This window comes from Littorina saxatilis, linkage group LG9, assembly GCF_037325665.1.
Source record: "Littorina saxatilis isolate snail1 linkage group LG9, US_GU_Lsax_2.0, whole genome shotgun sequence".
Classification (NCBI taxonomy): Eukaryota; Metazoa; Mollusca; class Gastropoda; order Littorinimorpha; family Littorinidae; genus Littorina; species Littorina saxatilis.
Window position 1 is genome coordinate 13,935,413 of NC_090253.1, and position 23,732 is coordinate 13,959,144.

Consider the following 23,732-nt stretch of genomic DNA (forward strand, 5'->3'; position numbering starts at 1 on the left):
TTTACATCTACACCAAGATAAAGGGAGGTAAAGCTAGCTAACAAACAAACAACTGTTCCTGCACTTTTTGATTGTTTTGTCATGCTATACAACTTATTTTAATTTTTTTTTAATCATTTTTTTAAATTAATTTTACTAGAACGGTAGCATATCAACAACATTCGGCTTAAAAAGGCTTGTTCATCCTGTGAGGACGCAACTGACTTCAAGTTTGTCCAAATAAATACATGCTGAAAAGTATGTTGTTTCTTTGCCCTGTGAAGTAATGAACATGTCCATTGTTCTGTGCTGCAAAGTGCAGAATGTCATTTAATTTTAACTTTGATATGCTTAACTCGGAACATGGCGATATGCTCATTTGCACCTCGTGTCCATGGGTGTATCGTCGGGGCTTCCATCCCCAACGGCGAGCGGGTCCCCAGGTGGTGGATAGGGGAACGGCCCCAGGGGGGTCAGCTGCGAATCAGAATAAGCAGCCAAACGGGTAGCGTTCACACACACACACACACACACCGTGGCACACAGAGGAATGACTGGCTCCGCATCCGACTGACTGTTGGAACGAATGACTCCGTATCCGACATTGTCGGACATGGAGCCACGGCCTTAGGATAGCTCTCCTATAACGCGTCTTAGCACTTATATACTTGATTTTTATATTTCTAGTTAGTTCATCGTCAGTTCTTACATTATACAAAATTTCAAACTTCAGTGATAAAATTTACGATAGCTAAGACGCGTTATACGAGAGCTATCCAAAGGCCGTGGCTCCATGTCCGACAATCGTCGGATTTGAGAGTAGTGCATTAGCTCTCCTTAAACTCGTCATAACTTCCGTATTTTTTATCATTGAAGTTTGAAATTTTGTATTATGTGAGAATGGACGATGAACTAACTAGAAATATAAAAATAAAGTATATAAGTGCTATGGTTCAAGCTGGCGCGTGCTGGCGCGTGCTAGCGCGTGCTAGCGCGTGCTGGCGCGTAGTTTAGGCGGACCCCTTGAGGGGAAGTAACTACCGCTGTTCTCTTTTCGTAACACCGGTATTTTTGGGGCTGTCCACTGTTCAGTGGAGCGACCATTCTGTGAGATCTATGTAGGTCGTTGTTGGTCACCGACCCGCTGTTGAACATTATTAACAGAAAGCAAGACACGGGGTCAGTTTTCTGGAAAGAATTTTGTGTAAGTAAGGGAGCAGATCGATTTTTCCACTCATCAAATCAGGTGAGGGGTCATTGTTTATGAGTGACTGTGTTCAGAGAGAGAGTAAGAGAGAGATCAAATCAAATCAAATTTTATTTTTCGAGGGCTATGGCATAACTTCATGAGCAATACAACGAGCTTTTTTTCCACCAGCCCGAGAGAGAGAGAGAGAGAGAGAGAGAGAGAGAGAGAGAGAGAGAGAGAGAGAGAGAGAGAGAGAGAGACATGCATTGCCATTTGTAAAACGTTTATGTGTAACGCTCTGAATGTTATACAGACTAATAGTACTAGTAGTAATACTAATAGTACTAGTACTTTATGCACTGTCAAATTAATTCCCGTGAAGTCACTGACGCAACATTTTAAAAATAGGCAAATAGTAAGAGAAGAAAGAGCTGTATCGTTCCCGTTTTTCACGGACGAGTGCTTATATGGGTACATCTGCACCGAATCAGAAAGTAGACCATCACCTAGGCCTATACGGTATAGGGATTAGGATCGTACATGTACTGGGTAACAAGCATCAGGTGTTGCATCAGGTTAAAAGTAATTTTTTCTCTGGCCTTCGGCGATCTCTGTCTTTGCCTCTGTTTCAACCTTCCCTATCATGTTTCTGCCTCTCTCTCTCTCCCTCCTTATCTCATGTTTCTGCTTCTCTCTCCCTCTCTCTCTCTCTCTCTCTCTCTCTCCCTCTCTCTCCCTCTCTCTCTCCCTCTCTCTCTCTCCCTCCCTCCCTATCTCATGTTTCTGCTTCTCTCCCGCTCTCTCTCTCTCTCTCTCCCTCCCTCCCCCTCCCTCCCTCCCTCCCTATCTCATGTTTCTGCTTCTCTCCCTCTCTCTCTCAGGTTCTTCTTCTGCTCCCAATCCCCCCTCTCTTTCTCTCATGCAGCTGTCTATTCTTAGGATCACAGTCAGTTCCATCTAGTAAGTTCTACCTTGTAGTTATTCCTGGTGCACAATCCTTCCTTATGCGACATACCTACTTGTTACTCTGCTTGGTGTTCACAAAGCTTCATGCCAGAGTTGGTGATAATTGATGTATTTTTCCTATCTTCTTTTGCAAGAAAACTTGCAAGAAAACAAGGTGATTTAAAAAAAGACAAGAAGAAGAAAAAATTCTCAAAAACTATGAATTTTTTCTTTTCACTTTCAGAAAATATACATCAAAGTAACACTTGTTGTGCTCTTCCATTCGACAAGCAATTTTAAACAAGTGTTAAGACTGTTACCAAGAAAACAGAGGCACTAGAATGAGAAAAATATGCTAGTTGCTCTTCCCTTCGACAAGCAATTTTAAACAAGTGTTAAGACTATTAGTATTACTAATACTATTACCAAGAAAACAGAGTCACTAGAATGAGAAAAATATGCTAGTAGCTCTTCCCTTCGACAAGCAATTTTAAACAAGTGTTAAAGACTATTACCAAGAAAACAGTCAGTTAGTCACTAGAATGAGAAAAAAATAGGCTGGTTCAGTGGTTGTGTCATGTGTGATGTGGACCAAAAAAACGCCATCTTTTGTCATCTCACTTTCCCGGGTTGTCATATTATTTTTTTTATCTCAGACTGAGTGACTCAGCAGGACGCCAAGATGCCACCAGGAATGGGCGGAGGCGATGCGGCCAGACGGCGGAATACAAGCGGCGACAAGAAGAAGGAAGAGGTGCCTGATGGTCCCGTCTACACCGTCAGCTACCACACCTACACTCTGCCGTTGTTCCGCTACACTAACGCAGTTCGCTCCATCGTCATCATCGACGGATTGCTCACTGTGATACTCTGGTTGTGTGGTCAGTAGTGCTGGTTCATTCACTCTTGTGTTGTGTGGTCAGTAGTGCTGGTTCATTCACTCTTGTGTTGTGTGGTCAGTAGTGCTGGTTCATTCACTCTTGTGTTGTGTGGTCAGTAGTGCTGGTTCATTCACTCTTGTGTTGTGTGGTCAGTAGTGCTGGTTCATTCACTCTTGTGTTGTGTGGTCAGTAGTGCTGGTTCATTCACTCTTGTGTTGTGTGGTCAGTAGTGCTGGTTCATTCACTCTTGTGTTGTTCTGTGGTGTGTGTGCAATCTTATCCATGTTGGGTTTCAATCAATGGTTGCACACAGCAGCAGAATACTTCATTACATGTAGATGATGTACATTAATTATGTCAAATACATTTGTCGAGTAGAGGTCCTTGCAAGAGCAGATGAACAGAATGTGTGACATGAACCATCTGGGTTGACAGTTTATTCTCTGTCTTTACCATTTGTTCTTTATACTTAATGCCAGTGTGTGTGTACACGTGCGTGTGTGTTTGTAATGTAAGTGAACATGTGTATGTGTCAGTGTCAAACATTTTTGAGTCACTTGAGAAAAAGTGACTCTATGTAATCGGTCAGTGTTAGTCTGTCCGGCCGGCCGTCCGTAGACACCACCTTAACGTTGGACTTTTCTCGGAAACTATCAAAGCGATCGGGTTCATATTTTGTTTAGTCGTGACCTCCAATGACCTCTACACTTTAACGATGGTTTCGTTGACCTTTGACCTTTTTCAAGGTCACAGGTCAGCGTCAAAGGAAAAATTAGACATTTTATATCTTTGACAAAGTTCATCGGATGTGATTGAAACTTTGTAGGATTATTCTTTACATCAAAGTATTTACATCTGTAGCCTTTTACGAACGTTATCAGAAAAACAAGGGAGATAACTAGCCTTTTCTGTTCGGCAACACACAACTTAACGTTGGGCTTTTCTCGGAAACTATAAAAGTGACCGGGCTCAAATTTTATGTGAACGTGACTCATTGTGTTGTGAATAGCAATTTCTTCCTGTCCATCTGATGCCTCATATAATATTCAGAACTGCGAAAGTGACTCGATCGAGCGTTTGCTCTTCTTGTTAAGTTTTATTCTCGCTTTCAACAAATTGGCAAGGTTGTTTTTGCTGATGTGTCTGATTCAGCTATGTTTGAACAAGATAACATCAACAAAGAAAATATACTCACCATGAAAAACAACATGAACAATCAAACATGAACACAGACCAGTTTTGACATAAGGTCTTCATGAGCAAATAAAATAAAATAAAAGATTTTAATACACAGCCCATGTTATTCTTGTGTTGATTGTTCATGTTGCTGGTTTTTTCTGGTGAGTACATTTTAATTGTTATCTTGTTCTAGTTCTTCTGGTTTCAACAGTATTTTTTATTTAAAGACATGTTTACAAAGCCAAGGAATTTATGATTTAATAAAGTAGCACAACAAGATAAACTTAAAAATTTACTCTTATAGACAAAAGAATAAAGTGGCGGATGATATTGTAAATTCATAATAAATATTATTCAAACCCAAATATTCTCGTTCTTCTCACCTGCAGTCTCTTGTTCCATTTCATTCAACTATATGGGCGGGGATATAGCTCAGTTGGTAGCGCGCTGGATTTGTATTCAGTTGGCCGCTGTCAGCGCGAGTTCGATCCCAGGTTCGGCGGAAATTTATTTCACAGTGTCAACTTTGTGTGCAGACTCTCTTCGGTGTCCGAACCACCCCCCGTGTATACTACATTGGGTGTGCACGTTAAAGATCCCACGATTGACAAAAGGGTCTTTCCTGGCAAAATTGCTTAGGCACAGTTAATAATTGTCTACCATACCCGTGTGACTTGGAATAAGGCCGTGAAAGGTAAATATGCGCCGACATGGCTGCAATCTACTGGCCGTATAAAATTTCATCTCACACGGCATCACTGCAGAGCGCCTAGAACTGTACCCACGGAATATGCGCGATATAAGCCTCATTGATTGATTGATTAACTATGTTTGGTTTTAAAAGTGACTAAGAGTGTATTTGTTACCCTTGTAATTTTCCTGTGTGTCCTGTGTTTAGGTGGGGACTCAGAGTACTTCGAAAAGAACATCGTAGAGTTCAAGTTCATGCACTCGGTCTTCGACCTTGCCATGTTGGCCATTCTGAAAACTGTCCTGCTGGTTGTCGTCTCCTCCGCCCTTGAGGAGAGCGCCCACAAAATGGTGGACAACCCCTTCGAAATAGCGCTGGAGAACCAAGTCTTCTGGCTTCACGTGGGCATGAAGCTGATCACCTTCTCATGCCTCGTGGCCAGTGTCGTCAAGGTAGGCCTGGTGTTGAACTGTCTCCTCAACGTCGCAGACTACGAGGTCATGAGCGCCACTTACAACGCGGCGTGTATATCGTTTGTGACGTTTACATTTATTGAGTTTGCGCTGTGCTTGTGGAGCAACCGGGCGATGCGCAAGTTACAGCTGATCCGCATCCAGCACCCCTTCAACGACATGGGGCAGGAACTGGACAAAGATGGGCGAGTGATGAAGAAGTCGCCTGGAATTCTCAAAGTGTTCTCGCTAGCAAAAGACGTAAGATGCATGTTGCATTGTCCATGTATTTTGAAAATGCCCTGTGACCGGTTTAGATGTTAGTCTGTGTAGTTGGGAGTGGATGGGAGTGTATGTGTATTTCAGTTCAAATGTTTAACGGAATTGCCTTACGTTCTTCCTTGTGTGTGTGCGTGTGTGGGTGTTTCCTAAGGGGTGGAGAGTGCAAACAGCAAAGTGTTACACTTACTTTCTGGATCACTGTAATATTATCTTCCCTTTTGCCTTTAGCTTGGTACATGCCAAACATGACATTTTCAAACCCAAGAAACACTCTCTAAACCGCTACATATGTATTAAAGGGGGAGTCCCTATACATGTACTTCAAAATAAGTTCAAGCCAAGTTTTTGTCCATACATCTTTGCAGGAAGCCCCACTAGTAACTGGCGGCCTGTTTGCAATGCTGCTGTCAAGTGGGTCACAGGTAGTGGCGCCCCTCTTCTTTGGCAAAGTGGTGGACGCAGCCTTGGACAGCATGAGTAAGTTGATAGAGAAGCGTTTGTCCTGAGCAGTTAAAGAACCTTCCTTCCTGTGTCAGCCACCTTGTAAATTGCTATACATCTGTCCATGCGTTTGTGTGGGATACAAGCAGTGCTGTTACACTAACACAGGTATCAAAATTCTGCAGCATGGCAGCTTTGTGTGCAGGATTGATGCTACCTGAATTTTCACTCGGTGGAAGTGACTCAAATTGTTTAGCAAAGGGATATTAAAGTACAGTGGAAACCCTATTGCATGGTGGACAACCCCCTCTTTTAAGATTTTATGTTTAAGACCCCGTTCTTTTTAAGAACCAATTTTCTCAGTTGTTTTGACGTGTTAAAATGAAGGTTCCACTGTAATGAAATGGAATGAAGTTAATAGCCCTATGGAAAGATATTATTGGAAACCTTTGAGGTTAGGATGCAGGAAGGAGAGTTCTAAAAAAAAAATAAAAATAAAAAACTTCCAAACGATGTGTGAAAGATGGCCTGAACCAAACACTTCTCATCTTGCTCATGTTAAAAGCCCCGTAGAAAGATTTTCTTGGATACCTTTGAGTTAAGCTTGCAGGAAGGACAATTTCTTTCAAAAAAAAAAAAAATGAAACAATTTTCCACACTTTGTGTGACAGCCGAACTGAACCGAACGGTTCTCATCCTGGTGGGTATCTACATTGTTGGCTCCATTGCGTCCATGGCGCGGGCCTGGCTCTTCGTCTTGGCTGGGCAGCGAATGGTGGCACGGCTGCGCAAGAACCTGTTTGCTAGCGTCATCCGCCAAGACATCGCTTTCTTTGACACCAACAGGTTTGTTTGTCCTGTTTGAAGACCCCCCCGTCCATCACAAGTGACAGCCAAGACATAGACCACGCCCCCCTCGTGACGAGTGCCTGGGGTTTTAACGCTAGATTTGAGAAGAACTTTAGTTTTAAGGATGTGGAATTTCAAAACAAATCAACTGCTAATGATCTGAATGCCTCCTGTGCCATATAATGAGGGATCCGACTGCAACTTTTGTGTATGTGTGTGTGTCTGTGTGCATGTAATGTATGCACAGATCTGTGCACTTATTTGTGAAATTGGGTGGTTGTGTGTGTGCATTTGTGTGTGCGTGTATGCTCCTGTGTGTATGCGCTCCCACATGGGATTGAGTACGGGTGAACTTAACTTTTAGGCAGGCATGAAATGAAACGATGTGTGTGAAAGTGATCCCTTCTCATGGCCTGAGAAACGTGCCCTTAGCGTTACAAGTGTATCTTTGAAAGTTTAGACAATGACTCCTTAAAATCAGCATATTTGTGTGTACGTCACAGAACGGGCGAGCTGTGTAATCGTCTGGCGTCAGACACTCAGGTTCTTCAGAATGCTGTCACGGTGAGTACTGGCCGAAAAGTAGAGCTTGAAGATACATGTACCCTCCTTCCTCTGTGAAGGTTCCAGTACACTACAGTGGATCTATCCAGGCTTTTGCCTGGAATGAAATCATCCTTGTATTTGGACACATACCATAAGTCAACAGGCTGGCTCCTAATTACCGTGCAGAGTGGGAATGCATTGCTTTATTCATTCTGTAAATTTAAAAAAAAAAAAATGGTAACTGACACTATGTCAATGTAAATAATATTAATTCAGCAAAACATTCTCACTCTGCACAGCAAGCATCCAGGCTGTTGAGTTTTGGTATGTGTTTGACGGGCGGGGTGGTAAGACGTCGGCCTCTTAATCGAAAGGTCGAGGGTTCGAATCCCGGCCGCGGCCGCCTGGTGGGTTAAGTGTGGAGATTTTTCCAATCTCCCAGGTCAACTTATGTGCAGACCTGCTATAGTGGCTTATCCCCCTTCGTGTGTACACGCAAGCACAAGACCAAGTGCGCACGGAAAAGATCCTGTAATCCAGGTCAGAGTTCGGTGGGTTATAGAAATAATAATAATAATAACGATTACTTATATAGCGCGTAAACCTCGTGGTGACAAGCCCAGAGCGCTTTACACTTACATAATCACAATACAAACAAGGAAAGAGAACTAAATCCGAATAAATTCAAACATAGTCACACACACCCACACACGCACGCACACACACACACACACACACGCACGCGCGCGCGCGCACACACACACACACACACACACAATCTTTCTTTCGTCATTGTCAATGTTCAGGTAACCCGCAATGTCATTCCATGTACGCATACGTTATACTAGTACAACACACACAGGCACATACACATCTTCACGAACGCCACACTTTAGTAGATAATACACGTGGCAGCGCCAATGACTCACCGATCATGGGATCACGAAAATACCCAGCATGCTTCCTCCGAAAGCGGCGTATGGCTGCCTAAATGGCGGGGTAAAAACGGTCATACATGTACACGTAAAATTCCACTCGTGCAAAAACACGAGTGTACGTGGGAGTTTCAGCCCACGCACGCAGAAGAAGAAGAAGGTATGTGTTTGCTGGCGCATACAGTGAAATCTCGTGTTTTAGGATCCTCCGTTATAAGACTCCCTCACATGAAGACCTGATTCCCCTCCCCTTTTTCATGCCTTTTTCATGAATTTATTCATAAAAAAATTCCAACTCACCACAGTCAGGGTGTTGGTTTTTGGTATGTGACCAAGTGGAGGGAAGTTCTTATCCCATGTTAAAGTTTGGTCAGATCTGAGACGGTAGGGCACACTGTTTTTCACGAGGTTTTAAAGACCTGCGTTATTCAGAGTTTTGGAGTGCGCAAAGTAGAGCTATGGTGGTATCTGTGGTGTGACATCCTTGGAGTGCGCAAAGTAGAGCTATGGTGGTATCTGTGGTGTGACATCCTTGCCATACATCCCTCCCATGAAAGGACACCTTCTATTGTCCAATCTTTACAAAAATATTCCTGCTTCGACAGGGACACTTTTGGTTGCTTGGTTCCAAGATTGTCCTGTCATCACAGAAACAAACCATTGTACTTTTTGAGTCACTTGAGAAAAAGTGACTATGTAATCGGTCAGTGTTAGTCTGTCCGGCCGGCCGTCCGTAAACACCACCTTAACGTTGGACTTTTCTCGGAAACTATCAAAGCGATCGGGCTCATATTTTGTTTAGTCGTGACCTCCAATGACCTCTACACTTTAACGATGGTTTCGTTGACCTTTGACCTTTTTCAAGGTCACAGGTCAGCGTCAAAGGAAAAATTAGACATTTTATATCTTTGACAAAGTTCATCGGATGTGATTGAAACTTTGTAGGATTATTCTTTACATCAAAGTATTTACATCTGTAGCCTTTTACGAACGTTATCAGAAAAACAAGGGAGATAACTAGCCTTTTCTGTTCGGCAACACACAACTTAACGTTGGGCTTTTCTCGGAAACTATAAAAGTGACCGGGCTCAAATTTTATGTGAACGTGACTCATTGTGTTGTGAATAGCAATTTCTTCCTGTCCATCTGATGCCTCATATAATATTCAGAACTGCGAAAGTGACTCGATCGAGCGTTTGCTCTTCTTGTTAAATCTCATTTGACCTGTTGTGTTTGTTTTGCAGGTGAATATCTCCATGCTGTCGCGCTACATACTGCAGATCATCGGCTCCATGGTGTTCATGTTCATCCTCAACCCCTCTTTGACTGGGATCCTCCTGGCTGTCGTTCCCATCGTGTCCTTCAGTGCCGTCCGCTATGGTAAGGAACTGCTCATTTTCAATGGATTCTGAGACTGTTGTGAGCTTTGTTAAGGCTAGCCTTAATTTAGCCGAATGTTGAATTTGCGAAGACATTGCAAAGTCTTTTGACTGAAAATTCAATGCCAAAGCTTTGTGCAGTGAGCTTTGTGAAGTAGACTTTGTGAAGTAGACTTTGTGAAGTAGACTTTGTGAAGTAGACTGTGTGATGTAGACTGTGTGAAGTAGACTTTGTGAAGTAGACTTTGTGAAGTAGACTTTGTGCAGTGAGCTTTGTGAAGTAGACTGTGTGAAGTAGACTGTGTGAAGTAGACTGTGTGAAGTAGACTGTGTGAAGTAGACTGTGTGAAGTAGACTGTGTGAAGTAGACTTTGTGAAGTAGACTGTGTGAAGTAGACTTTGTGAAGTAGACTTTGTGAAGTAGACTGTGTGAAGTAGACTTTGTGAAGTAGACTGTGTGAAGTAGACTGTGTGAAGTAGACTTTGTGAAGCAGACTTTGTGAAGTAGACTGTGTGAAGTAGACTGTGTGAAGTAGACTTTGTGAAGTAGACTTTGTGAAGTAGACTGTGTGAAGTAGACTTTGTGAAGTAGACTGTGTGAAGTAGACTGTGTGAAGTAGACTGTGTGAAGTAGACTTTGTGATGTCGAATTTGCCCAATTGATAGCAGGCTTCAGAGAGATATGTGGACAGATAGGCACATGGAGAAATTGGCAGATGAGCAAGAAAAGAAAAAACACAAACTTGCCGTTTTATGCCAATATTCTTGGCTGGCTAGTTGATTTGTACGTTCTCTTAGGACCAATGGTCTTATTTTGGGTCAAGTAAAAAATATTTTTTCATAAGTGCTGCAAAGAAGGGACTCCTTGAATAGAGAAAACCACTTCGGATGAGGGTCGATTTTGAACCATGTTTTTTTCTGGTTTTAAAACTAGTCTGTGGAATAATTCATGTCCTATATATCATATGGATGACAGTCTATTCTTTGAAGTGCCAGCAGGCCTATATTTATAGCACTTCCCTTTGTATCTGAGATTCCTGAGATTATGATATCAGTTGAAATCTGAATCATTGCAAACAAATGTGTCTGTTACGAAGCAATTGGCATCCTTTCAGACTATTGTCAATATCCCTTTCAACATAGTTTTGTCTTGGTGTTTTTCCAGGAAAGTTTGTGCAAAAGCAGAGGAAAGAATTCCAGGACAGACTGGCAGACGCAGGCACACAAGCAGAAGAGGCCTTGTCCAGTATACGGACCGTGCGCATGTTTTCCGGGGAGCCCAAAGTGAAAGAACTGTACGGGAATGAAGTGGACAGAAGTTACCAGGTTGGCAAGAAGCTGGCCCTCGCTCAGGGTGAGCATGCATTGGACATACACATGAAGGAATGGAAGCAGCCACCCAGCCTTGGACACACATACACACACACATGCACACACGCATTCACGCACACATTCACGCACGCATTCACACACACACACACACACACACACATATGCAACACACGCACGCACGCTTGCACGCATGAAAACACGCACACACGCACTTACACTCACACACTCACACACACACACACACACACACACACACACACACACACACACACACACACACACACACACACACACACACACACAGAGTTTGAAATGAAAGAAGCAGCCTGTAATGCCCTAAATATTCAGCTTTATCTCGTACACCAATCCAAGGTTTTAGAAATGTTACATGGATGTGGACAGATAGGCACATGTTCATTCCCTTAAGGGGGGACAGGGTAGGCAAGCACTTTTTTTTTTTATTTTGGAAACAGCTTGCTGCTTGTTTGATTTTTGCAAGCAGAATAACCTAATTAAGGGAAACCATTTTAAATTTTGAGTGAAAAGCAATTTTTGGGGGTTTTATTCACCAAAATGTGAGAAAAACGTTATAAAATGTGCTTATTTTAAAATGTTGCAGTTTGTGAACCAGTGCATGTTTTGATCCAATTTTTCTTCTTTGCAGCAATATGTGTGTGTTTAATAATTCTGTGTATCGAAAAGCATTTCTAAGCAATATATTATTTTAATTTAGCATTTTCAGTTACCGGTTCAGTTCTGATAAGAAAAATACATGAAATCCTAACTGTCAGACTCATAAAAACCCAACCAATGCACTGAACTCTTATTCCATACACAGAACTGATGCTGTACAACTCATAAACAACATATACAAAAACTGAACAAATCCATCAAGCCTTTCAAAAGTTGCAACATTTTAATTGTAGCGTTTTGTCTGAAAATTACATTCAGAGAAAACAGCATTTTAAAGATTTGAACCAGTACATAAAAAAACCAGTAGCACAGTGCACCCTGAATTCATATGTTTTTATCAGAATGACCACTTTACTATGTAGGGAAAAGGATTTGACAATCAAATTATCAGGATTTTTTTTATATACATCATATGAAAACAGCCATCTTTGCTTGTACCGATATGAAAACATGAATCAGAACCAAACTGTCAGACTCATAAAAACCCAACCAATGCACTTAACTCTTATTCCATACACAAAACTGACGCTTTACAAATCATAAACAACATAAACAAAAATGAAACAAATCCATCAAGCCATTCAAAAGTTGCAACATTTTAATTACAGATGTTTGTCTGAAAATTACATTCAGAGAAAACAGCATTTGAAAGATTCCAACCAGTACCTCAAACTAGTAGCACAGTGCAGCCTGAATTGATATGTTTTTATAAGAATAACCACTTTACTATGATGGGGAAATGAGTTGACAATCAAATTATCCAGACTTTTTTTAAAAAATCATTTGAAAACTCATCTATGTTAGTGCAGATATGAATCAAAACGAAACTGTCGGACTCATAAAAACACAAGGAATCCACTGTATTCTTATTCCATGCACAGAAATGGTGCTTCACAAATCATAAACAACATATACAAAATTGGAACAAATCCATCTTGCCATTCAATAGTTACAACATTTTAATTACCACATTTTGTCTCAAATTACATGTAGAGAAAACAGCATGTAAAAGAGTCTCACTAGTACCCCGGTAAACTAGTACCACAGTAGAGCTTGAATTAATGGGGTGGTTTTTTTTTTAACCAGAATAACACTTTAACTATGAAGGGGAAATGATTTGATAATCAAATTATCAGATTTTTTTGATTTAAAAAAAAAATCATATGAAAACATTAAAAAAGTCAATTATCTGTGTTTGTGCTGATATGAAAATATTGATCAGAACCAAACTGTCAGACTCATAAAAACCCAACGGATGCACTGATTTCTTATTCCATTGCATAGAAATGATGCTTCACAAATCATCAACAACATTACATAATTATATATACACAAATGGAACAAAGCTATCAAGCCATTCAAAAGTTGCAACATTTTAATTACAGTATTTCTGTGCTCAATCCTAACACTACAGCAAATTTCTGTAAAGCTGAATGTCCCTTTCCATGTACCAACATGGTCATACGCGGATTATTTAAAATGCAACTTTACCACCCGAAGCGTTGCAAACACCGGGAGAAGAGTAAACAACTGCAGACTTGAATGGACACTCATATGCACTCCAGATGCAGGGCCTGTGCAAATCCTTGGGATGATGCATCACCTTCTTTCATAATCAGACTGCTATCAGACAAGCATTCAGTACAGGATATAAACCTTTCAGCAATAGATTGAGCTGATCAATGTTGACAAAAGCCCAACACATGTCAGCGGAGTGACGTTGCACAGTACCAGTATCCATATCTGCTTGTGATGGGTCAGAAGATGGCAAAGTATCTGTATCTTCTTATGGTTGGTCAGAAGATGGCAAAGCTGATGTTTCTGCTGTGGAAGAGGGTAGTTCCGGTTTAGCAAACTTTTCCATCAGGTCAATCTTTCTCCTCGCTGCCACCACAGGAGGACTGGCTCTCCCCTTGCTCCAACCTAATAAATACACAAACACTGATTTAATATTTGATACAACTGTCCATGGTTTTTGTTTGTAATAAGCTGCAAATTTTAAGATTCAATATAAACGTCAACAAGTGCTTGTACTTTATTTTGCAAATGACCATGTTACATGGGGTGTACCTCAACTTTTTGGCTAGGCTGGTAAATCAGAAATCCCAATCAGCCCCCAACCACTGAACAGGCGGGTTTTCTTACAACCACCTCAGCGGCTCGTACCCACATATGTCGGTTGACAAACACACACACACACACACACACAAAAGACATTCATTAATTGGCCCCTATCACAAAATGTACATGTCAAGTTTACTATGGGATTTGAGTAACCACACAATCACATACACACAGGAACTAATACTGAAACTAGCTGAATTATTTTCTTTCTTTCTTTCTTTCTTTTCATATTTTTCTTTTAAAATTAATTTCTTTCATCACACTTGCTATGTATTTGCTTGTTTCTTGTCTGTTGTCTGTTTTGTGTGTGTGTGTGTGTGTGTTCTGTGTGTGTGTATACATTTTCAGATTTCCTAAACCTAGCACTGTTTGCAGGTGATCTTTATGCTTTTGATTCATGAGTTGCATCCCCAGTCCTTTAGTTTAACTCTTTTTTTTTCTTTGGTGAAGTAAATTGGATCTATTTTTTTTATTCCTTAGTTAATGGAAAAGATTTGACAACAATATTGCTGTCAATGATAGGTTGGTCAGCCATGCTGGTGTAAACCAATCCTTTAGAATTAGAGAACGCTCTCTAGTAGGGTACTTATTTTCCTACGGTCAATGACCAGAAACAGAAACTGTGTCAGTCGTACATCGCTCAGATGCTGCTTCTCAGTTTGACCCCAGACAAAGAATACTGATGACATGTTACACCATAGTAAGCTCTCAAGGACTGGCCAGCGAAGAACAATAAAATAGGGGTTGTGAAGACGATATCACAGAGATGATCGAGGGGGGGGGGGGGGGGGGGGGGTGCGGCGGCGGCATGGTCAGTAAATTGGATCAAGAAACCCGCAAAATACTTCAGACACAAACTGTTTATCATTTACCTGCAAACCCTAACACATTCTTACAACAACAACAACATAACGATGTGCAATAAATCACGTTGTCAAACAAACAAGATCGAAAAGAGAAAGAAGCAAAACCCACCTCGTCGAGTCAAGAATCTTAGAATCAGAATGTCGTCTGCTTAAATACGATCATGTTGGTTCATTTCGGAGTGTTGTTACTTCCTTCTACTGTTCGCTGCTGCTGGTTCATCTTTCTCTGATATTTCTTGACACTATGCCGAACATTTCCAATGTTAGGGTTGTTCTCCGCAGCTCAAAACTTTGAAAAATGCTGCTGAATCGGTGAAAACGTCATGGATTTGTTGACACCGGGGGACTGATAAGTTGTCTACTGCGCTTGCGCCAAATGCCTTTGACCTACATATATTTGCATATATTAATTCCGGGGTTTCGGTTGGAACGGATTCTCTCTCTTTGTGCCTATGTCAACGGAAATTCCCCAACGGTGATGACGTCATCTTGAAGAACGGAAATTTCCACACAGTTTGAACAGCGAAGGGTCATGTCATGTGCGCACATTTACCAGCACGGAGTATCCAAAGTTGACCATTTTTTCGATTTTTTTGATAAAACACAGACAAAAACAACAAAACATCGGTTTGAAAATGGTTTTATTTACATGAATACATGTCTAAAATGACAAAAGCAGATTATTGAATGCATTCCAGGATGTTCAAAGGTGTGAAAAATGCAACAACCCCAAAAAGGTGTATGAGACCAAAAATAACTCATTTTGCCTACCCGGTCTGCCCTTAATATTTCAATGTGAAAACAAATTTCTGTTATATTTAGTCTGGCACTTCAAAATACCATACCTTCTATACCCGTTTGGGCAGCTATACCAAGAATATTGGTTAACATTGTTTTTTTGCAGGTACCTTTGATGGTGCGCTAGCTTGTAAAAAGTATCACATTTTATTTATTTATTTATTTTGTTGACCTTTTTGGACAGCTTTATCATGGAATTGGGAGTAATGCATGTCTTATTTCTTCAGGTACTTTTGATGGCGTGATAGGAGTCATTTCTCAGGGAGCTGTGGCTCTGGTTCTGTGGTACGGTGGAAAGTTGGTCCACGAAAAGACACTCTCTGCTGGAGTTCTAACATGTAAGTTCTGTGGTCTTTCCAGCACCCTTGAATTAGAGGGCTTCGATTATAGGCAGCCCCAACTCAATCCAATCAGTTTGTCACTTTTGGCGTGGGTTTGAACCTTGGGTTTTGCGAGGGATTTATTTTCCATTGTCACATTTGTGGAGATCCTTCTCCCCCCCCCCCCCCCCCCCCCGCACAGCCCCCTCTACACACACACACACACACACACACACACACACACACAATCACATGCATTGGGGAATAAAGGGTAGTCTCATGGGTGGGAAAACACTACGACACAAATACAGGGAATAAAACAACAACTGGGCAACACGACTCTTTCACTGCATGCTAACCCCAAGAACAGGAAATTCCCTGAAGACAATGATTATACCAAGAATGTAAAATGTCAAGAAAATGTTTGGGATTTAATGTAATGGGATTTAATTATTTGTACAGTGTAGAGTTTGTAAACTTTTAAAGATGCCTTAATCTCTTAGCATTGTTCTTTGCAAAAAATAAGGGCATTGATATAATTATAAGAGCAGACATGGATTTGTTTGTGGCAATCGTTAATATCTGAGCATTGTATTTTTTCAGCATTTCTGCTGTACACCCTGCAAGTGGCCATCGCATTTGCTCTTCTTTCCTCTCTGTATGGAGACTTCATGCAGGTTTGTTTCAATCTTTATAAGAAAAGGGTGGAGAGAGAGAGAGACAGAGACAGATTTTTCTACCAACAGTATCTGTTTGCTTTGTTCGGATGGAATATTTCATGTTGACGAGTCAGTAACTGATAAATAGCTGCCCTGAGCCCTGATTATTAAAGAGGTTACCTGTCAAACTTACTAGAGATTAACATTCCTTTTTGTGTGGAAGTGTGAACAAAAATCATATAGCTAAGCCAGAATTTCAGCAATTGATAGATAAGCATTCTAGTGGGCATGCAGTGTGCTAGCACATTGTCATCTGCTATGTGAGCCCCCTCTGATGAGAAGACATTTCCCTCAAAAGGACACCTTCTGATTTCCTTATGTCTACTATCTTCACCGAAGTATGCCTGTCATGACGGGTCACCTGCAATACAGGGACACTTTTGCTAGTCCCAAAAGTGTCCATTCATCACAGGCAACGTTGTAGAAGTGTGAACAGAAATCATGTGGCACGTATGGCTCAGCCAGCAGACAAAATCCCAGCATTTATACAAGCATTGTGGTCGGCAAAGTGCCAGTAGAAAGCTAACGCTTGAGCCAAGAAAGAGAAACGGACATTGGTGGCTCTTAAAAAATGTGAGGTTTTTTTTACGAGCATGCTTCCCTGAAAAAAAATTCAAAGCGTTGTGCTGTGTTTTCAGGCCGTAGGTGCATCAATCAGAATCTTCACATTGCTGGAGAGGCGGCCTGGTATGATCACAGACGATGGGCAAATTCTACCCATCCTTACTGGAGGTGAGTCGAGATCTATACAAAATAAAATTGGTTTGTGAGAAATAGTCTGAAGAGTGTATTGCTGGGATGCGATCAAGCCTAGATAACGTGGAAACTTGCCCAATGAATCCAATAACCAACTGGACCTTTGGCCTCTAGTGTTCTCCACCCTACCTCCAGATGGTTTATGTTAGTTTGCGAATAGGGGTCAATCAAGTATTTTCTCTTCTTGTTTTTGACGGGCGCAGTGGCGTGGTGGTAAGTCGTCGGCCTCCTAATCGGGAGGTCGTGAGTTCGAATCCCGGTCGCTGCCGCCTGGTGGGTTAAGAGTGGAGATTTTTCCGATCTCCCAAGTCAACTTATGTGCAGACCTACTAGTGACTTAACCCCCTTCGTGTGTACACGCAAGCACAAGACCAACTGTGCACGGAAAAGATCCTGTAATCCATGTCGGAGTTCGGTGGGTTATGAAAACACAAAAATACCCAGCATGCCTACTCAACGAAAGCGGAGTGAAGCTGACTATGCTCTCAGATTATAGTTTGGGGAACCCAAATGGGCAAACGAGCTCACACGTAACCAGAAAATTCTGGAACGCCGAAGAAGAAGAAGAATGTGATTTGAAATAGTGTCCTCTTCACAAGGCGGGTAAAAATGTCTGGGTGTTGCTTAACTCGTTGTCTTCCAGGTACGGATATATCCGTACCCACTCATATGGCTCTATCTGACCAGGTACGGATATATCTGCTCAGACTGTTAGCTTCAGTCGCTTCTTGTAACGTCGATCTAACGCCTGCATTCCAGCTTGTTGATACACAGTTACAACACAGTTACTACTATTCAGAGTGACCTGCTGCAGCACAGCTGGTCTCGGCTAAAAAAAACTTGGTCAACATAGGTGGGGTAGAAAGTGTTAATGACCTGCCTAAGGTGAGCCAAACCTACAAGTGCAGACTTCAGGTGGCATCGTTAGGCCAAAGAAAAGGAGAGAGATCAGCCTTCCTTTTATCTACATCGTTATACTGTCTGCATTTATTATTCATTATACATTATTATTTTGTAGACGTTATAATACTGAAGACGTTATTATACTGTAGACGTTATTATGCATTATTATGTATCATTATACTGTAGAGGTGAACAACTTCAACCTATTTTCTGTTGTTGATTCCCTGTCATTGTTTGAACTGTTGGCCTCCTTCATGCTTGTGTTAATATTACCTGTGTGGCTTTTTTGTTTGTTTCAGAAGTGGAATTTAAACATGTCAGATTCACATATCCGTCCAGACCAGAAGCTGAGATTTTGAAGGTAACAAGACGGAATTGTTTAACCTGGTCATGATTATGTAACAGAGCATTTTGGTGGAAAATTACTTCTTCCAGATAACAAGCAAGGAAAGTTGTTGAAACGTTTAATTTGACAAAACAAAACAAATATATCGACCCAATTGTGTGCACAAACTAACAATAGTAGACAAAACTTAACGTGACATTCATTCGCTTGCGACTTCCTAGCAAGTGGCCGTACATTTTGTCAAGCTAAGTTTTGTTTGTCTGTAAACTTAAAAGATTGTTGGGTCGATATATTTGTGAACGTGTTTTGTTTTGTCAAATTAACCCCTTCACTGCCCACCCCGTATGTAATACGTGGTCATTTTTGGTTTGTCGTACGCCCATAACCATATCTCATACGTGGGATTTGTGTCACCAACATTTCAGGACATTTCTGAAAACTAAATGGGAGGTAACCACTGTCCAAGTACTTGTAGGGGTTCTAAACACAGTTCTTTCCCATAGACCGTTTGGATAAGTTACTAAAGTTGCTACCACGTTCTACCACGTGTTGAAAACTGTGTTAGCATTCTCGCCATTCACAATGGCGGCTGAAATTCGGACCTCAACTCGTATACCTGTTATCAAGCGATACAGTGTTCTGGAAGCTCTACAAGAAGTGATTTATGGATTACCACACAGAAGAATACTTTTATGGGCTGTAATGCGAGTACCTGATGTTTGACACCAGTTTTAGCAGTGTTTTGTGTGGTTTTACGTGCTGCAATGTGTGTCACTGTGTGCGTGTAAGTCCGGAAACTGTAATTTTTGACGAAAATGGTCATTATATCAATTTTTACTATAACAATCACAAACAAAGTCCAATGATCATGTCATCCTATAATAGCCAAGGGTATAAGCAAAACACATGCCAAAGATCTAAGAGATATCTCAATAAATGATCGAGCAGTGAACAGATTAGTGAACCTACCGAAGAAAGCGAAATTTTGCCCTGGCACACAGCAATACCAAAATGCTGTTATACTGTGGCAGTGAACGTTCCAACAACTTACCTTTCTTGATTTTTGAGTCACTTGAGAAAAAGTGACTCTATGTAATCGGTCAGTGTTAGTCTGTCCGGCCGGCCGTCCGTAGACACCACCTTAACGTTGGACTTTTCTCGGAAACTATCAAAGCGATCCGGCTCATATTTTGTTTAGTCGTGACCTCCAATGACCTCTACACTTTAACGATGGTTTCGTTGACCTTTGACCTTTTTCAAGGTCACAGGTCAGCGTCAAAGGAAAAATTAGACATTTTATATCTTTGACAAAGTTCATCGGATGTGATTGAAACTTTGTAGGATTATTCTTTACATCAAAGTATTTACATCTGTAGCCTTTTACGAACGTTATCAGAAAAACAAGGGAGATAACTAGCCTTTTCTGTTCGGCAACACACAACTTAACGTTGGGCTTTTCTCGGAAACTATAAAAGTGACCGGGCTCAAATTTTATGTGAACGTGACTCCCAGTGACCTCTACACTTTGACGTCTGCTTTGGTGACCTTTGACCTTTTTCAAGGTCACAGGTATGTCTTGAAGGAAAAAAATTGAAATATCATATCTCTGAAACTATTCATCGGATTTGATTCAAACTTTATAGGATTATTCTTTACATCAAATTATTTACATCTGTATTGTGTTGTGAATAGCAATTTCTTCCTGTCCATCTGATGCCTCATATAATATTCAGAACTGCGAAAGTGACTCGATCGAGCGTTTGCTCTTCTTGTTGATTCTGAAACTTGGAACGTTGGCAGTCAATATGTTTTTGGATTTTTCTTCCAGATGATTTTGTTTTTGTGTTTGTTCGTTTGTTCTCACTTGCTTGCTTGCCCAGATTGAATCAAAGGAATGGTTCTTTTTTTCAAGGGTGTGTCCTTCACAGTGGAATCAGGGGAAATGGTGGCACTGGTGGGCCCGTCAGGGGGAGGCAAGTCCACCATCGTCAGCCTCATCGAGCGCTTTTACGACCCTGACTCTGGCATTATCTACCTTGGTGAGCTGACTTTTACATTTTGTGACTGCATTGTCCTGTTGTTAGGTTTCTGTGTGTTTTTTGTTTTGCAAAGTGCGATGTGATAAGGGCCACAAGGGCTACAAGTTAGGAAATTTTGACAATGTAATTCTGTGATTAGAATTACGGAGAATTCAAGGCTTGTTTGTACCACTATTTCTATGGAACGCAGAAGAGCAAGTGGGAGTACCGTGTTGAGAGCAGCAAATATGAATACCCATCTGGTCTTGTCGGTATCACAAGCACATAAGGGAAACAACAGGGCTCAAGCACACACACCAGTAACAGTAACTTGCGAGGTCTGGGATGAGGAGCACAAAGCGAAAGTGGGTGCTACCCGAGCAGGTGGGAACAAGTCACAGGGTCTGATTGGTTGAAATCACAACATTTGAATCTCAATTTCAACCAATATGTCCCTGTGTAGCTGCAGTTGTGTACCATCCAGTTGGGTGGCACCCAGTTTCACTTTGTGCTCCTCGTCCCTGGACTGTGAATCATTCCACCGCATGTTCCCTGCTCCAACATTGGGGTTCCTAAAATCCTTCAGCTTTCTTTTGCAAGACGTGTGTGTTGTGTTGTGTTGTGTTGTGTTGTGTTGTGTTGTGTTGTGTGTGTTGTGTGTGTGTGTTGTGTGTGTGTGTTGTGTTGTGTGTGTTGTGTTGTGTGTGTGTGTTGTGTTGTGTGTGTTGTGTGTGTTGTGTGTTGTGTGTGTGTGTGTGTGTGTGTGTGGAGCGATTCAGAGTAAACTACTGGACCGATCTTTATGACATTTTTCATGAGAGTTTGTGGGTATGATATCCCCAGAAGTTTTTTTTCCATTTTTTCGATAAATGTATTTTATGACATCATATCCGGCATTTTGTAAAAGTTGAGGCGGCACTGTCACACTCTCATTTTTCAATCAAATTGATTGAAATTTTGGCCAAGCAATCTTCGGCCGAACTTTGGTATTGCATTTCAGCTTGGAGGCTTAAAAATAATTAATGATTTTGGTCATTAAAAATCAGAAAATTGTAATTAAAATTATTTTTTTATAAAACGATCCAAAATTACGTTTATTGTATTCTTCATAATTTTCTGATTCCAAAAACATATAAATATGTTATATTCAGATTAAAAACAAGCTCTGAAAATTAAAAATATAAAATTATAATTAAAATTAAATATCCGAAATCGATTTAAAAACAATTTCATCTTATTCCTTGTCTGTTCCTGATTTCAAAAACATATTGATATGATATGTTTGGATTAAAAACACGTTCAGAGAGTTAAAAAGAATAGAGATATAGAAAAGCGTGCTATCCTCCTCAGCGCAACCGCTATCGCGCTTTTCTGGATTGTTAATTTCACTGCCTTTGCCATGAGCGGTGGACAGACGATGCTACGAGTGTACGGTCTTGCGGAAAAAATGCAATGCGTTCAGTTTCATTCTGTGAGTTCGACTGAGCTTGACTAAATGTTGTATTTTCGCCTCACGTGACTTGTTATTAATTATCCTAGTCACTGAGCAATTTCCAGTAAATTATTGCATGTGTGTCTTGATTACAGTACATGTACAGTGAATGTCGCTAATAGCCTTCTTTAGGTCAGATTTATCAGAATTGTTTCCAAAATATTTCTGCAACATACAAGTCAAACTTAAATGTTTGAAGGTACATTGGATCCCTGCCTTGCTTCTTCAAATGGGGCGGGGATGTAGCTCAGTCGGTAGCGCGCTGGATTTGTATCCAGTTGGCCGCTGTCAGCGTGAGTTCGTCCGCACGTTCGGCGAGAGATTTACTTCTCAGAGTCAACTTTGTGTGCAGACTCTCCTCGGTGTCCGAACACCCCCGTGTGTACACGCAAGCACAAGACCAAGTGCGCACGAAAAAATCCTGTAATCCATGTCAGAGTTCGGTGGGTTATAGAAACACGAAAATACCCAGCATGCTTCCTCCGAAAACGGCGTATGGCTGCCTAAATGGCGGGGTAAAAAACGGTCATACACGTAAAATTCCACTCGTGCAAAAAACACGAGTGTACGTGGGAGTTTCAGCCGACGAACGAAGAAGAAAAAGCTTCTTCAAATTGTTCTGTTCAAAACCTCTGTGAATGTTCCTCCATCAATTCCCTCCTTTTTGGCTCACGAAGTGTAGCCTATGCGATCGTAACTTTGTCTGTCTGTGCGTTTGTGCGTGTGTGTGTGCGTGTGTGTGTGTGTGTGTGTGTGTGTTTGTGCGTGTGTATGTCTGTGGTAGAAACTTTAACATTTCCGAGTCTATGTGTGAGTGGTTATCCAAGACTATGGATAAAGCTCGCATAAGATTACGTCATGGTCAAAAGTGTTTGACGTCAATTAATGCATCATGACGGCATGCCTCCCTGTAGTCTTTCTCTCTCGCGTGGTGTATGTGGTCTCGGTCATTGTTATTTTGAGCGGGCCGAGACTATTTGGCAGTCGTGTCCCTGTAAGTAGGCTACATGCAGACAGACAGATCTAGATCTAGTGTCTCTCTTTCTTGCACAGTGTCACCTAAGCTTACTGTGTGTGTGGGTGTGTATGTGTGACGGAGTGATTGAGTTTGTGTTACTGTTTGTCTATTTCTTACGTGAGCCTTGAAGGCTTCGCCTCTTGTCAAAATCTGGTTTTCTCAGAATGTTGATGGTCTAAAAGGGGGTTCCACTGAAGTGTTATCCTATGCTCAGTTCATGAGGTCATTTTGCTTGACCGCCAGGTGGCCATGACATCAAGTCGTTGGACCCTCAGTGGTTCCGGAAGAAAATCGCCATGGTCAGCCAGGAGCCCACGCTGTTCGCCTTCAGTATACGGGAAAACATTGCTTACGGCCGGGAGGCAACTGAAGAAGAGGTGTGGTACTGAGTGTGAATGTGTGTGTGAAAGTGAGGGAGTGAGCGAAGACTATTGTCTGTGTGTCGGTGTTTGTATGAAAGAGAGGGAGTGAGTGGGTGTGTGCATGCACATGTGTGTGTGTGTATGTGTGTGTGTGTGTGTGTGCATGTGTGTGTGTGTGAGAGAGTTGTGTTGGAGTAATTGAGTGAGCATAAGGCAGTGTCTCTGCATGTTTGAGTT

General features: G+C 41.4%; 1 protein-coding gene and 1 long non-coding RNA gene across 2 annotated transcripts in view; one reads left to right on the plus strand and one right to left on the minus strand.

The window, feature by feature from the left end:
• Positions 1-1,018: 1,018 nt before the first annotated feature.
• The window catches only part of LOC138975337 (uncharacterized), a 28,049-nt gene continuing 5,335 nt past the window's right edge, over positions 1,019-23,732 (plus strand). Inside the window, exons 1-14 of the mRNA XM_070347998.1 lie at positions 1,019-1,225; positions 2,770-2,994; positions 5,072-5,577; positions 5,964-6,075; positions 6,711-6,885; positions 7,392-7,452; positions 9,614-9,749; positions 10,914-11,102; positions 15,789-15,899; positions 16,485-16,558; positions 17,239-17,332; positions 18,559-18,620; positions 20,518-20,644; positions 23,377-23,510. Coding sequence (XP_070204099.1) covers positions 2,796-2,994; positions 5,072-5,577; positions 5,964-6,075; positions 6,711-6,885; positions 7,392-7,452; positions 9,614-9,749; positions 10,914-11,102; positions 15,789-15,899; positions 16,485-16,558; positions 17,239-17,332; positions 18,559-18,620; positions 20,518-20,644; positions 23,377-23,510 — 1,980 coding nt within the window. The 5' untranslated portion in view covers positions 1,019-1,225; positions 2,770-2,795. The remainder of the gene's footprint in view (positions 1,226-2,769; positions 2,995-5,071; positions 5,578-5,963; positions 6,076-6,710; positions 6,886-7,391; positions 7,453-9,613; positions 9,750-10,913; positions 11,103-15,788; positions 15,900-16,484; positions 16,559-17,238; positions 17,333-18,558; positions 18,621-20,517; positions 20,645-23,376; positions 23,511-23,732) is intronic.
• Positions 11,971-15,551, minus strand: LOC138975336 (uncharacterized). Its single transcript, XR_011458621.1, has 2 exons — positions 14,873-15,551; positions 11,971-13,696 (listed from the first exon to the last, which is right to left on the minus strand). It is a non-coding gene; the product is annotated as an uncharacterized lncRNA (long non-coding RNA).